General features: G+C 39.4%; 3 protein-coding genes across 4 annotated transcripts in view; all 3 read right to left on the bottom strand.

Annotated features, from left to right (window-relative positions):
* Positions 1–15532, bottom strand: part of osgn1 (oxidative stress induced growth inhibitor 1) — a 135421-nt gene that overhangs the window by 105674 nt on the left and 14215 nt on the right. The window contains exon 8 of one of the 2 annotated variants that reach the window (XR_008321164.1): positions 13939–15480. Coding sequence is in view for 1 of the 2 variants with exons in the window: in XM_053316809.1 (XP_053172784.1) it covers positions 14869–15480 (612 nt within the window). In the remaining variant the exon portion in view is untranslated. Of the gene's footprint in view, positions 1–11357; positions 15481–15532 lie in introns of those variants that run through there. The other variant, XM_053316809.1, reaches the window with a different exon arrangement.
* On the bottom strand, positions 1013–5943 carry LOC128355355 (E3 ubiquitin-protein ligase TRIM39-like). Its single transcript, XM_053315597.1, has 7 exons — positions 5856–5943; positions 3062–4546; positions 2680–2748; positions 2171–2502; positions 1893–2043; positions 1200–1348; positions 1013–1108 (listed from the first exon to the last, which is right to left on the bottom strand). Exons 2-7 carry the CDS (start codon positions 4527–4529, stop codon positions 1013–1015), a joined length of 2265 nt encoding a protein of 754 aa, XP_053171572.1. The 5' UTR covers positions 4530–4546; positions 5856–5943.
* Positions 7451–10375, bottom strand: LOC128356308 (nuclear factor 7, ovary-like). Its single transcript, XM_053316810.1, has 2 exons — positions 10251–10375; positions 7451–8982 (listed from the first exon to the last, which is right to left on the bottom strand). The coding sequence occupies exon 2, from the start codon at positions 8963–8965 to the stop codon at positions 7451–7453; it is 1515 nt and encodes a 504-aa protein (XP_053172785.1). The 5' UTR covers positions 8966–8982; positions 10251–10375.

The following is a 15532-nucleotide window of genomic DNA, read 5'->3' as shown; positions in this document are numbered from 1 at the left end:
TGGGTCTACGGAAGGCACATGTTTCTACCACTGTCAAGGTGAATTGTTTCATGGCCATTTTGACTCAACATAATGTAACCAGTACTATCGATGCTGAGTTGCTAAGTCTTTGTGTTGTCTTTCTGCCAAACCTGGTTTATTGTGATAAAGAGTAAAAGGGTGGGATATGGGGGATACCCAACTTCAAACTGTACTACATTGTTGAGCTAAAGCCAGAGCTTATAGAAACAGAGGTCTACAGCACAGAGGAATACAGTATATCAGACTTGTTTAACCTAACGTTTAAGTCAGCGAGAACCACAGAAAAAGAGACCAGTAGTCACAGTTGTCTTTAAAATAAAAGCCAAGATTACAATATGATATCACACTGTCACAACTCCTAAATTGCTTTAGACTTTGTCCTGACCTTGGGACTGTGTCGCAAGCAGAGTTAGTTATAGTTAAGAAGGCCTCACAAAGGTGAGACCAAAAATAAATAATGGATGTACTGTTTTATAATGTTCTAAAATTTCATAACGGTGCAGCAGACTTTTTTTAAGATACTCAGGTTAGTTATAAACACTTCATTACTGAAAGGTGTTAAAAGCACTGCAGATGAAAATGTTTACTTTGTGATTCAGTTATTTATACACAGGCTTCAGTGGTTTTAAATTGAAGAAGGGCCTCCCAAAAATATAACTTTCATCACTGTCATTATTATTATCATCATCATCATCATCATCATCACCACTTTCGTCATCATCATCATCACCAGAGACCACAGGTAATATCCTCAGTGGGAGTTGATTCCAAGTGGTGATGTATGGAAACAGTCTCTCAGTGAATGTGTGTGTGAAGGTGTGTATGTGTGTGTTAGTATCAGGATCAGAGAATGACAGTTTTCCTCTGTTGTAGTTCAGACGAACTCTGATCCTCTGAACCTTCTTTTTCACTGAGAGATCAGTGGGGGGATGCAGTTGGGAGACTGCTGTATATTTACCTTCACTGAACTTTACTGCCCATGATCTAAACTTTATGTCTGTATGTTCCTTTCTTTGGACAGACTCTGGTGCCACACCAACATACCAACCTGTACTGTCTCCAACCTCAACATCCCAGCTGTGAGTCCCTGAGTTAAAGCCTTCAGAGCACAAGACAGAGATAAAAGAATCAAACCTTTCTGGGTTTTTAGGAAGCTTCTGTCTCTTTCCACGTCTCACACAGGTCAGATCTTCAGAGACGTAGAGTCTTGGATGAGCAGTGTTTGGATCCAGAATCACAGGAGTGAAGGAGACTGTCTCCTTCATCTTGTTCCAGACGTTGAAGGTCAGGTTTCCCAGGTGTTTGGCCACATCTATCAGAGCTTCTTCTTTGTGAGTGGATTAGGAGCAGACAGAAAATGCACATACAAAACCATTTTAACAATCTAACAAAAGATGTCCCTACCATACCTATAACCTATTACAAGTTAAACTTTGAGTTGTGATTCTCTGAAAACTCACCTTTAGTGATTAAAGTTAGCTTCCAGTTTTATTTCTCTCTTCATTTGTGTGTGAAGGTTGAGGTTTTAGTCTAAAGGATGAATCAACTGGTTATCTGCCTCTCTCTGTGTTTTGGTCTCCGTTCAGTGGAAGAACAAAGTTTCTGTTTCCTGACTTGTTGATACAGAGAATATCTGTCACTTCATCACATGGCTTGTTATTAATATAAACCTGTTCAACTGGATTCACCCCAACAGTCAAAGGAGTGTGTCATTCCTCTGTAATGCTCAGGTATGTTCAGATATGATCAGGTATGATCAGAGAATGACAGTTTTCCTTTGTTGTAGTGCAGTTGAACTCTGATCCTCTGCAGCTTCTTCTTCACTGAGAGGACAGTGGAGGGCTGCAGTGGAGAGACTGCTGTATATTTACCTTGACTGAACTTAGCTGCCCATAAACCCAACTTAATGTCTGTGTGTCCCTTTCTTTGGACAGACTCTGCTGCCACACCGACTATCCAGTCTGTACTATCTCCAACCTCAACATCCCAGCTTTGAGTCCCTGAGTTAAAGCCCTCAGAGCCCTGGACAGAGGTGCAAAGATGACACCTCTCTGGGTTTTCAGGAAGCTTCTGTCTCTCTCCACGTCTCACACTGGTCAGATCTTCAGAAAGGATGAGTTCTGGATGAGCAGTGTTTGGATCCAGAGACTGTCTTCTTCATCTTGTTCCAGATGTTAAATGTCAGGTTGCCCAGGTGTTTGGCCACATCTATCAGAGCGCCTGAGACCAGCTCTGGATCATCCAGCAGGGGGTGCTGCTGGACTCTTTCCACTGCAGTCTTGTAGTTCTGCAGGAATGAAACGTCTTCAGCTTTCAGCTTCTCCTCTGTGACTCTGATTGTGTCTGAAAGAGCTGCTATCTCTTTACACAGACCCTCAATCTTCCCCTTCATCATCTGACTCTTCCACTCCTCTTCATCCGTCAGAGCAGAGATCCTGGCCTCCTCTTCCTCTTGTAGAAACTGTTCCTTAATCTGCCTCTCTTAAGGTCACTTAAGTGACAAAGAGGAGTCCACTGTTCCTCAAAAGTTTTATCATGCTTCAACAAAATGTAATTCGCCATAATTCTGCAAATAAAACAAGAATCCAGTGAAGTCTTATTCTGCTGTCTTTTAATATGAAATACAATCAGACAGTAATCTTTTCTCAATATATGTACCAGAGTTATGTAGATAGCCCATGAGATCTGAGAGCCTTGAGAGCCTTGAGATCCATGAGAGCCTTAGATCTGATGACCAGAGTATAATTAGGGGCAATCAAAAAACACTGATCTATTATGTCCAAAAACCCGAACCTGTTTGACTGTTCTTTATGTTATGAAGACTCTTTACATCTGATGTCAAAAGTATAATGAAGAAAAGCCAAAAAAAAAACAATTATTTTATATTCTATAATGTCCTAAAATCTGACAGTGAATTTTTCAAACAGTGCAGCAGACTTTCTTAAATGTGTTATATCACTTCTGAAAATTCTAAAAAGCAGTACAGACAAGCATGTTTAGTTTATGATTCAGTTATTTAGACACAGATTTCAGTGGTTACAGGGTACACCTGAGGCTGAAGATGTACTAGGTCCACTGGTATCATCATCATCATCATCATCATCATCAGAGGCCATGGGTAATATCTTCATTGAGAGTTCATCCAAAGCGGTAATGTATGGAAATACTCTCTCAGTAAAAGTGTGTGTGAAGGTGTGTATGTGCGTGTTAGTATCAGGGTCAGAGAATGACAGTTTTCCTTTGTTGTAGTCCAGATGAACTCTGATTGTCTGCAGTTCCTTGTCCTTCACTAAGAAAACAGTGGAGATTTGCAGTGGGGACAATGCTGCATATTCATCTTTACTGAGCAGTACTGCCCATAATCCAGACTTGATGCACTCTTTTATGTCCTGTATGGTTGACTTTCTTTGGACAGACTCTGTTGCTACACCGATATAACAGTTTGTACTGTCCACAACCGCAACATCCCATGTGTGAATCCCTGAGTTAAAACCCTCAGAGCCCAGGACAGAGGGATAGAAATCAAACCTCTCTGGGTTTTTAGGAAGCTTCTGTCTCTCTCCACATCTCACAGTGGTCAGATCTTCAGACAGGATCAGTTCTGGATGAGCAGTGTTTGGATCCAGGATCACAGGAGTGAAGGAGACCATTTTCTTCATCTTGTTGCAGATGTTGTAGGTCAGGTTGCCCAGGTGTTTAGCCACGTCTATCAGAGCTCCTGAGACCAGCTCTGGATCATCCAGCAGGGGGCACTGCTGGACTCTTTCTACTGCAGTCGTGTAGTCCTGCAGGAATGAAACGTCTTCAGCTCTTAGTTTCTCCTCTGTGACTCTGATTGTGTCTGAAAGAGCTGCTATCTCTGTGGTCAAAGCCTCAGTCTTCTCCTTCATCATCTGACTCTTCTGCTCCTCTTCCTCCCTCAGAGCAGAGATCCTGGCCTCCTCTTCCTTTTGTAGAAACTGATGAAGCTTCTTAAACTGCTCCTTAATCTGCCTCTCTGTGTCTCTGGCCTGGACCTTAATGTATTCTGCTATTTGATCACAGTTTCCTTTCATTTCTTTAAAGAGCTTCAGTTTCTCCTGTAAGGGCTTCAGGGATTCATGGAGCTCCTCTTTGTGATCCTGTGCAGCTTCATCAACGGGTCTGAATCTGTGGTTGTTGTGTGTTTTTGAATCTCTGCAGATAACACACACTGGCTGCTTATGGTCCAGACAGAAGAGTTTGAGTTTCTCAGAGTGCAAACTGCAGAGAGGCTCAGACCCTGCTGAAGATATTTGATCTCTCTCTAGTAAAAAGGCCTCACAAAGGTTCTTTAACGCCAAGTTACAGGGCAGGTTGTTACTTCCAGATACTGTCTTACAAATTGGACACTCCTGCTCTTGTTTCGCTCTCCACCATCTCTGCAGACAGACTTTACAGAAGCTGTGGCCGCATGTCAGGATAACAGGATCTATAAAGATGTCATGACAAACGGGACAGGAGAGATAATTTTCTTGTCCAGAAGCCATTTTCTCTCTGAGTGAAGCTGAAAACACACAAAGGATAATGTTGAAACAAGAAGTCAGTCATGGTATCTAATTTTCTTGAGTTATTCAGTGAGAGTCATAGGTATAGATTTGTGTATGTTTATCCATTGTCTTGTAATATTTGTTGTGACAATGGATTTTTGTATATATAGAAGTCATACATCCCTACCAATGCCAGTGTAAATTGTTTTGTAATTGTGATTTTCACCCCATATAGTTGATGTTAATTGCAAACATCAAACTGTTCCACATTGTTGAGCTGCACCAAGATAGTTACTGTAGTACTTACACAAGAAGCTCTGCCCCCCACCCACTAAGTTCATAAATGGTTTCTCAGCAATGAAATAACTACAGATGCTGATGCTTTACCATTGATTCAGATGCTCTGAGATGCTGATGGCTTAAAGGCAGCAGATTTAACTAACCCACAGCATCTTGCTGTGCCAGAGACCCAACCGAATTGAAGCTGGAGATTCTCTATATTTTTCTTTTTGTCAACATATATCATGTGCAGAGCCAAACCAACACTATCTGACTAACAAGTATTATGTGTGTATCCACAGTCTGATATATCTTATTGTTCTGTGCCATAGACCTCTGTTATTGTCCAAACACAATTTAAAAACACGTTGAATCACACCAAGTGACACATTTGTTTGTCTGCACATAACATAACCTCTTGTAATTATGCCTGCACATGCTCAATGGTGTCTACCTTATTAGGAAACTCACAGGTTATCGTCTTTTCTCTATTTTGATTTTTATTCATATCTATCTATGTAATATGTATAATACATTTTTATATGTAATGTACTTTACATTTGAAGCAAATATCAAAGTGCTACAAAGTAAACGCATCAATAAAAGACAGAAAAAAAGGAGGGAAGAAAATAAAGGAAGGACGGATATATGGAAGTAAGGAACGAAAAGACGACAGAAAGAAAGAAAGAAAGAAAGAAAGAAAGAAAGAAAGAAAGGACAGATGAAAGGAAGGACAGAAGGATGGACAGACAGAAGGAAGGAGGGAAGGGGGAAAGAAAGGGAGGAAGCAAGGAAGATTTTATTTTGAACCCAGTCCTTAATAGGTTGATGATTTTGGTTTTCATTGACCATTGCTACATCATTTTGCTCTCAACAAATTATGCATATACATCAGTAAAGATTTTCAACTTGGATAATCTGATGTGTAACTAAGTGTTCCCTTTTTTTCAAGCAGTGTATTTACTGCCTGGCAAAAGATGTCTCCACAAGTTGAAACCGAACATACACACAAGTCAAACATTGAGTTGTGATACTCTGAAGACTCACCTCCAGTGATTGAAGTCAGCTGCTAATTTGAGTGTCGTGGAAATTCTGTGCTCTTGGTGAAGAATGAAGTAGAGACTTCCGTCGACCGACAAGGTTTTATTTTCTTTGCAAAGAGGTCAATCAACAAGCGAGCTGTTTCAAAATGAAGAAAGACCCCGAGCATGGGGAAACTTGAAAATTTATACCTGAGGGAAAGGCCCACCTCTGGGGTGTGTTCAACGTCCTCTGTTTGTTGTGGGGTCGGCCTCTTACCTATAGGGTGCTTTCACACTCTTTTGTCTTTCGCAGGTATCGGCTCCGACCCCCTGAAGTGTGAAATTAAGAGGTCCTTGACAACACAATTTAAAATACAAAAGGGTTTGAATATTGATGAGAAAGTGGGAGGATGGGTGTCTCAGGTAGTAGAAATGCAAATGAATTGAATTTACAATTACATTTAAAAGTCTGATAACTTGGTGAAACGGTGGGAGGTTTGGTATCTTACAAAGAAGTTGAAATTACCATTACAAGAGTCAGTTTTCCTGTTTTACTTCTGTCTTCATCTGTCTGTGAAGGCTGAGATTTTACCCTGCTGGTGAATGTTTTGGTTGTCTGTCTCTCTCTAAATTTAACGGGAGAATAATAGTTTAGGTTTCCTGACTTCTTCTTCTTCTTCTTCTTTAAATTTGAGTGAAACCAGTTTAGAGGCGCATTACCGCCACCTACCGGACTGTAGTGTAGGACATTAGATTAGCAGAAAACAAAAAACAACAACCTTAAACTCTCGGATTCTTGCTATTAACCCAATTTCTTTCAGATATTTTATTAAGTTATTATAGACGTCCCTTGTTGTATTTCCAACAATATTCCTAACAGTGAAACTTTTGTTATCTTTCTTTAATACTGACATTAGCTCCTTCCTTTCTCCTTAATATTCCATACATTCAAGCAGCACATGCTGAACAGTTTCCTAACATCCCCATTGTCCACATTTACCAGTGGGGTGTTTTTGAATTTTATGCAATGTATGATTGAGACCAGTATGCCCTATCCTGAGTCGAGTAACAATGGTTTCTTCTTTCCAGTTCCTGCCCATCCTCCTTCTTAAACCTACTTGTTTTTGTATATTGTAAAGATGTCTTCAAGTGTCATGTATTTCCCAATATTCCTGCCATGTTTTTTGCATATGTTTTTTAATGATTGTTTTAGCCTCAGATTTACTTATTGGAATGTCCTTGTTTACTGTTTGTATTTTAAGTGATTGTTTTGCCAGCATATCCACCTCCTCATTCCCCTCTACATCTCCATGGGCAGGAACCCAAATGAAGCTAACTGTTAGTCATATAAAATAGGTGATGAATTTAAAAAACAATATAATTCCTGCATGATTTTCTACTTTTAATACGTTTTAGTCCTGCCTAGCTATCTAGTGCTATTAAGCCAAACAAAATTGAAATTCTTTTATATTCTATAATGTCCTAAATCTGACAGTGAATATTTCAAACAGTGCAGTGGACTTTCTTCAATGTGTCATAAACACTCAAAACTCTAAAAAGCACTACAAACAAAAATGTTTAGTTTTTGATTAATTTATTTAGACACAGACATCAGTGGTTTTAAATACAGAGTACACCTGAGCCTAAAGATGTACTGGGTCCACTGCAGTCATCATCATCATCATCATCATCATCATCGTCATCGTCGTCATCATCGTCATCATCAGAGACCATGGGTAATATCTTCAGTGGGAGTAGATCCAAAGCGGTAATGTATGGAAACAGTCTCTCAGTAAAAGTGTGTGTGAAGGTGTGTATGTGTGTGTTAGTATCAGGGTCAGAGAATGACAGTTTTCCTTTGTTGTAGTCCAGATGAACTCTGATCGTCTGCAGCTTCTTTTTCTTCTTCTTGTTCACAGAGACAACAGTGCAGAGCTGCAGTGGGGAGACTGCTTTATATTTATTTTTACTGAGCAGTATTGCCCATAATCCAGACTTGATGTACTCTTTTATATCTTGTATGGTTGACTTTCTTTGGACAGACTCTGTTGCCACACCGATATACCAGCCTGTACTGTCTCCAACCTCAACATCCCAGATATGAGTCCCTGAGTTAAAACCCTCAGAGCCCAGGACAGAGGGATAGAAATCAAACCTCTCTGGGTTCTTAGGAAGCTTCTGTCTCTCTCCACGTTTCACACTGGTCAGATCTTCAGACAGGATGAGGTTTGGATGAGCAGTGTTTGGATTCAGAATCACAGGAGTGTAGGAGACCGTCTTCTTCATGTTGTTCCAGATGTTGTAGGTCAGGTTGCCCAGGTGTTTGGCCACAGCTATCAGAGCTCCTGAGACCAGCTCTGGATCAACCAGCAGGGGGTACTGCTGAACTCTTTCCACTACAGTCTTGTAGTTCTGCAGGAATGAAACGTCTTCAGCTCTTAGTTCCTCCTCTGTGACTCTGATTGTGTGTGAAAGAACTGCTATCTCTCTGCTCAGAGCCTCAATCTTACTCTTCATCACTTGACTCTTCTGCTCCTCTTCCTCCCTCAGAGCAGAGATCCTGGCCTCCTCTTCCTCTTGTAGAAACTGGTGAAGCTTCTGAAACTGCTCGTTAATCTGACTCTCTGTGTCTCTGGCCTGGACCTTAATGTATTCTGCTATTTGATAACAGTTTCCTTTAATTTCTTTAAAGAGCTTCAGTTCCTCCTGTAAGGGCTTCAGGGATTTCTGGAGCGTCTCTTTGTGATCTTGTACAGCTTCATCAATGGGTCTGAATCTGTGGTCGTTGTGTGTTTTTGAATCTCTGCAGACAAGACACACTGGCTGCTGATGGTCCAGACAGAAGAGTTTGAGTTTCTCAGAGTGCAGACTGCAGAGACCCTCAGACCCTGCTGAAGATTTATGATCTCTCTCTAGTAAAAAGGCCTCACACAGGTTCTTTAACGCCAAGTTACAGGGCGGGTTTTTACTTCCAGATACAGTCTTACAAACTGGACACTCCTGTTCTTGTTTCGCTCTCCACCATCCCTGCAGACAGACTTTACAGAAGCTGTGACTGCATGTCAGGATAACAGGATCTATAAAGATGTCACAACAGACGGGACAGGAGAGATCGTTTTCTGGTCCAGAAGCCATTTTCTCTCTGAGTGAAGCTGAAAACACACAAAGGATAATGTTGTTACAAAAAGTCAGTCATAGTATCTCATTTTCTTGAGTTATTCAGTGAGAGTCATAGGTATAGATTTGTGTATGTTTATCCATTGTCTTGTAATATTTGTTGTGACAATAGATTTGTGTATATATAGAAGTCATACATCCCTACCAATGCCAGTGTAAATTGTTTCATGGTGATTTTGACCCCACATAGTTGCTGTCAATTGTCACACCAAACTGTTCCACATTGTTGAGCTGCAGCAAGATAGCTACTGTAGTACTTACACATGAAGCTCTGCCCCCCCCCCCCCCCCCCCCCACCCACAAAGTTCATAAATGGTTTATCAGCAATGAAATAGCTACATATGCTGATGCTTTACCCTTGATTCAGATGCTCTGAGATGCTGGTGCCAGAGACCCAACAGACTTGATGCTGGAGATTTTCTATATTATTTTTTAAATCAGAAACCAACACTGAACTAATCTGACCAAGAAACATTCTGTATGTATCCAAAGTCTGAAATATCGTATTTTTCTGTGCCGTAGACCTCTGTTGTTCAAAAACAATTAAAAACGCGTCTTTGAATCACCCCATTGCAATTGGTGACACATTTGTCCCTGAAGAAAGTGGTTACTATAACCTGCTTTGAAACAACTTCAAAGAGGAAAAATAGCAATAAGATAGAAACGCTCAGTGGTGAAGTTCCTGGTAAAGTCGGCACCACCGTGAATACACAGAAATGCTTCACTACCACGCTCAGTGGTCTGTGGCGCCCTCAGGTGGGGAATGTAAGGAAGTTCACCCAGGGCGCCGTACAAGCTAGAACCACTACTGACTGCCTGACCCAGGTCCAGGACCAGATCCCACAGGACACCACCCGCCGACTCATAATGTCCAGATGTTATTGGGAGTGTAGGTAGGTAGGAGCCATACACACTACTGAGTCACATTAGGAGTCGCCGTGATGAAATTCATACAAGTTGGATCAACGATTTAATTTTTTGACTTTGATTTTCGGTTTGATATTGAACCCAGCCCTTAATGGGTTGATGATTTTGGTTTCCTTTGACCATTGCTACATCATTTTGTTCTCAACAAATTATGCAAGTAAATCAGTAAAGATTTCAATTTGGATAATCCGATGTGTGATTGTTTTGTTCCTTCCTTTTTTTTCGAGCAGTGTATTTTAACTGCCTGACAAAGCTAAAGTTAAAACTGAACATGCATACAAGTCAAATATTGAGTTGTGATTCTTTGAAAACTCACCTCTAGTGATTGAAGTCAGCTGCTAGTTTTAATGTCAGTTTTTCTGTTTTACTTCTGTCTTCATCCGTCTGTGAAGGTTGACATTTTACCCTGGTAATTTTTTTGAGTCTGTCTCTCAGTGTCACCGTTTAGTAAAAGAATAATAGTTTCGGTTTTGTTGATTTGTTGCAGTGAGTAGGTGGAGCTTCGTCACATGGTTTCTTTTAAACGCAGCATGTTTCAACAGGATTGCGCTATCAAAAAAGGAATCTGTGACATTTTTCTGTAGTTGGTTGTTCATGTAGCCTATTGTTTGGTTTTTCTGATGGCAATAAAATACAATTTGATCCTGGATAACATATCCAATGAAGAATCTGTTTCTGAGTTTTTGACCATTAGAAGTGATAGAGCAGGTTTGTGTGAGCTGAGCTGGTTCCCCATTTGTGAATATCTCACAAACAAACATGGACATGCATTTTCTAACTAATTTGGTGCCCTGAAAATAAGGAGCTAAAGGAAAATACTATTGTTTTAATTTACTTACAATACTTGATAGGATCAGGTATAATGATATGATATAATGTCATAAGCAGAAAAAGTTAATTTCTCCTGAAGCTTTCTCAGATTTCATCATCGTTAAAATTAATAATGTCTCTGCCATCCTCATCAACAGGGTCATCTTACTGAGGGGAACAGTGACGCTAAGTGTCCAGTGGTCTCAAAAGTTTTATTATGTTTTAACAGTAATTCACAATAATTCTGCAAATAAAACAGGAATCCAGTGAAGTATTATTCTGCTGTCTTTTAATATGAAATACAACCAGACAGTAATCTTTTCTCAATATATGAGTTATATAGATCCCTTTACATCTGCTGTCCAGAGTATAATGAAGAATAAACAAAAAAATATGGAAATATGGTTCTATAATGTGTGCAGCAGATTTTCTTAATTTTCTGAAAACTCTCAGAGCATTACATTTCAGTCAATACCTTTAAAAGGTATTGAGTGCCGATACCCAGCCCTTGGACAACATCTGATAAGTACTGACCACTGACATTTGTTCCCCATTTGAGAACAAAACAAACAATGAACAGTCCAGAGAGACATGAAACAAGTTTGCTGAAAAACTCCTTTTTTTAATAGAAACCCACAGACAAATATGGAAAACAGAAATTGTATACTGTCAATACAGATGGAAACTTATTTGGATACATTTTTAAATCACCCGATACAAACAAGACAAAAATGTCTACATACAAATGGTGTTTTAAAAAAAGACTGAGCATGAGTTTTACTGCATAATGAAGAGATTCAGATGTATGTTCTGCTCTGAAACAATAAAAACTGCTGTGAATAATGCGTCTTAAGGCACTGCTGGCTGCTGCAGATCACAGCTCTCTACTGGCACGAAGCCATGAGGCGTCATCAGGTCGACTCTGACAACTATTATAGTTGTCCAGCAAAGGCCTTAGACTGAGTGAATCAACCCTTAAATAAAACTGGTACATAGGATGTTTTTTGATGGAGATTTTGATCTCTGTAACCAATTAAAGTGACAGTTCTGTCTATATTTGAACTGAAACTAAAATAAATTAATTGACAAAAACATGAATGGGCAACAATTTTGATCATGATTACTTATTTTAAATGTTAAATATTCAGGATCAAGCTTCTTAAATGTGATTATTTGCTGTTTTTGTTTGTATTGTATGATACTAATCTGAATGTCATTGGATTTCAGACTTCTGATCTAACACAACAAGCTTGGTCTCTGGAAACTATTTTATGACGTCTTATAGAATTAATTGATTGATTGAGATGATAAGTGGATTAATCAATGATGAAAACATTGCTGGAAATAGTGCATTAATCCAGCGCTGAAAACAGTCCCTTACAAATGCAATATTTATTCTTATTTGAGTAACGTTTTTTTAATAACTACAGTACTGTGCATTTTTAAAACATGAAACTATACTTGTGACTTAAAGTAGGAGCTGTAATAATAGAATATGTTGCGCTCCTGCTGCACCTCTGTCCTTAAGATGATCATTTTATGAAGGTTAATTGTCATCTATTTGATAAATGTGAATCCTGTGTTAAAAAAAACCCTCACTATCCTTGTCCTGGTTTCGTCCTGGTATTGTCTATCTATTGTATTGTCAGCCAATTTCTTCAGATTTCTCTTTTCACAAACAGAAAACTGAAACTATTTACAGAGAAGTGATTTTAGCTTCTTACAGTGTTTACTCTCCTGTTCAAGGAAACTAAAAGGAACATTATCAGCATGTTGCATGTCCTGGTAGAAGCCTTGACATGCATACACAGCTGCACTAAACTTTAGATTTTAAAAAAATGATCCATTTTTAAAATGCATTATATTCAAATTGTTTGCTTTGACAAATGGAAAAATATTTGTTTCACCTACTTTTGCACCTCTTCTCAGACTGAAGATCAAATATGAAAAATATGTGTATTATTAATATTTACAGCATGTATAAAATATAATGGAGATGCATTAAAACATATATGCATTGGGACTAATATTCAACAGTAGTAATTGATTAATTACCGCCAAATCCTGATCAAGTAAATCAGAACTTTAAGTTAGTGGTGAAAATAGTTTTTAAAAGTGCATCTTGAAGCAGCAGAAGGTTTTAAAATGATCCTGAAAAAATATATTAGAGCTGAAATCAACAACATTTCGGTTTTCTCGTGTGATTTCTTCTTTTACACAGAAATACACAAGTTACAGAAGATGTAGATTAATGAGGAAATCATGTTCATTAGTGTTACTACGGCGATGCAAATCAGTCTAGAGCTGTCGTTCATATATTATCTTGTTATTGTTCACAGTGAGGCCAAACTCTGAAGTTACAACAGCTTCAAATTAAAAACATTTTCAGGGAGAGGAATTAGAAAAAAAATATATTTTTCTTTCTTGTTCTGGAAAGTATAAAAATCTTTCATAATCATCAAAGATTTACAAAGATCTCAGGTAGGTACAGTTGCCTGTTACATGACAAAAAAAAATCATACTAACAGAAAAATACAGCACCAAAGATTCACAAAACTGCAAACCCATAATATAAAAACACATACATAGAAAATTATATAAAGAAAGAAGCAGGAATTAAGTTGTAACAAGTTTGTTTTAGTGAAACATCAGCTCTGACTGTGTAGTGTTGCCATTCATAACTACAGAAACATGTTAATTATCCCTGTCGTACCTCTTTAAAAAGAGCGAGGTGCCGTTTTGGTCATGTATGAAGTTACTATGGTGATAAATTTTTACTGAGTCATGAAGAAGCAGAACTGCTGCTGAAAAGATCACTTCACTTTTTTTTCCTCTCTCATTTTCATTCTCTTTGCTTCTTTCATTTTACCTTCTCTCTTCATTTCTATTTCCCCTCATCTAATTTCTCTATCTCTCTGCCTTTTTTCCAGTATTTTCCAGTTTGTGTCAGTCCTCGTCAATTCATGAAGTTAAGAAACTCTCCTCTGAATGATCACTGGTAAATCTACCACATGATCGCTGCAAGATGTAAATAAGGTACAGCCAAAATGATTACTTGATTTATCAATGGAAAATAGAAAATTAATCTGCAACTACTTGGATAATGATGATATCGTTTTCAATTTCTTAAATGTGATGATGTTTTTTTAAATTGTCAGTTAAAACAATAAACTGAATATTTTTGGGTTTTAGACGGAGTCATCTTTCATCTGAGACATGCATTTCTCTTTTTCTGACATTTTACAGACAGAACAATTGTTTCATTAATTAAAAAATAATAATCAATAATGAAAATAATCGTTGCAGCACTAAAATATAGGAAGAGAGGCTTAAATTTGCCTGAACATGTAATTTAAAAATGGATATATAATATTTGCCATGAATCTCTCAAATGTGAGACTGCATAGGTCACTACATATCGTTCATATATGTGAAATTTTGGTGACTCATTTATAAATTGTCTCGATCACAACCAAATTTAAAGTGATACTTTTATCAAAAATGTTGTCTTAATTTTAAAAAAAAAGAACTATCACTATCAGATTTTGTAAATATCCTCCATTCTCAACATTAGAAATCAAGTATCAGTCAGTCTCTATGTGAAACATCCCGACTCATAAAGTCATAGTGGAGTTTAACACATTCCCAATCCTCCCAGAAATAACTTCCTGGTGGTACATTTCTAGCTTTATAATTTGACGGGGACATCCCAAACATCGGTCTCTTCTCCTCTACCTTTGTCTCATTCTCATTTTGTTCCATCTCCAACATGTGACTGACTTTTATTTCAGCATGATCTTTCCAGCATGTCTTTCAGCTGCTTTATTTTAGCCTTCAGAGCAGAGTGCGTCAGGCCTGGAGATCAGTACAGTCGATCTAATAAGATATCAAACCCAAACCAGTGCAAGTTCAGTCATAGGGCCACTTGTTTCCTGTTCGACGGCCCTACTCTGTGATTTCTGGAAAACATGACCTATAACTCGTGTTTGCAGCCGTTCCAGTTGTCAGGAGTTTAAAGTTGAGCCCAGTTCCTGTTTTTCGTCTCGATCCATGAGTCTGAATCACATCATAGCAAGTCTGTTTGCTTCAGTCCACTCAACAACGCTGCAGTCCAAGGAAACCAGCTACAACCCGAGAACACAAACCTTTGCTTCTGCCTGTGTGGTCACCTGTCTGTCCAGGCATCTGTCCTTTAATCTCTCTGTGGCCATGTCCTCCTCTCCTCTTCCTTCTCCCTCCCTCTGTCTGTTGGCGAGGTCACTAGCGATAGCCAGCGCTCCGCCCTTCAGAAACCTGACAAAGTTCTCGCCAACTAACGGCCCCATGGCGTACATGCCCGGCCCTTCAGCCGCAACCACCTGGTTTGTGAAAGGGTCCACCTCAATCGGGTTCCTTCGGCACGTTATTGTCTCCTTGGGTTTGACGCCCAGTAGACGCCCGTTGTCGGCGAGAAAGGAGAGGTTGGGATGGGCGCCGATCAGAACCAGAGCCTTGGAGACTTGAACCACCGTCTGTTGGCCAGAGTCTGACTCCAGGACGCACTTCCTGTCCGGTCGGAACGCCACGACCCTGTGGCGAGGGAAGCTGAGGTAACCCGGGTAGGACGAGGAGGAGGAGGACGGGGAGGTCGAGGATGGAGAGAAGGAGGAAGTGGTGGAAAGGTGATGGAGGTTCTGAGCTTGCTCCTGTGGTGGAGAGTCCGCTCGGTGCTGCTGCTGAGTCATCATCTGGTGAACCTGAGAGAGTAGAAAGAACATCAATAATCAGGTTAGATGACCCCGAAAACCT

The sequence above is a fragment of the Scomber japonicus genome, chromosome 3, assembly GCF_027409825.1.
Source record: "Scomber japonicus isolate fScoJap1 chromosome 3, fScoJap1.pri, whole genome shotgun sequence".
Lineage (NCBI taxonomy): Eukaryota > Metazoa > Chordata > Actinopteri > Scombriformes > Scombridae > Scomber > Scomber japonicus.
This window is presented reverse-complemented; position numbering and strand designations above follow the sequence as displayed.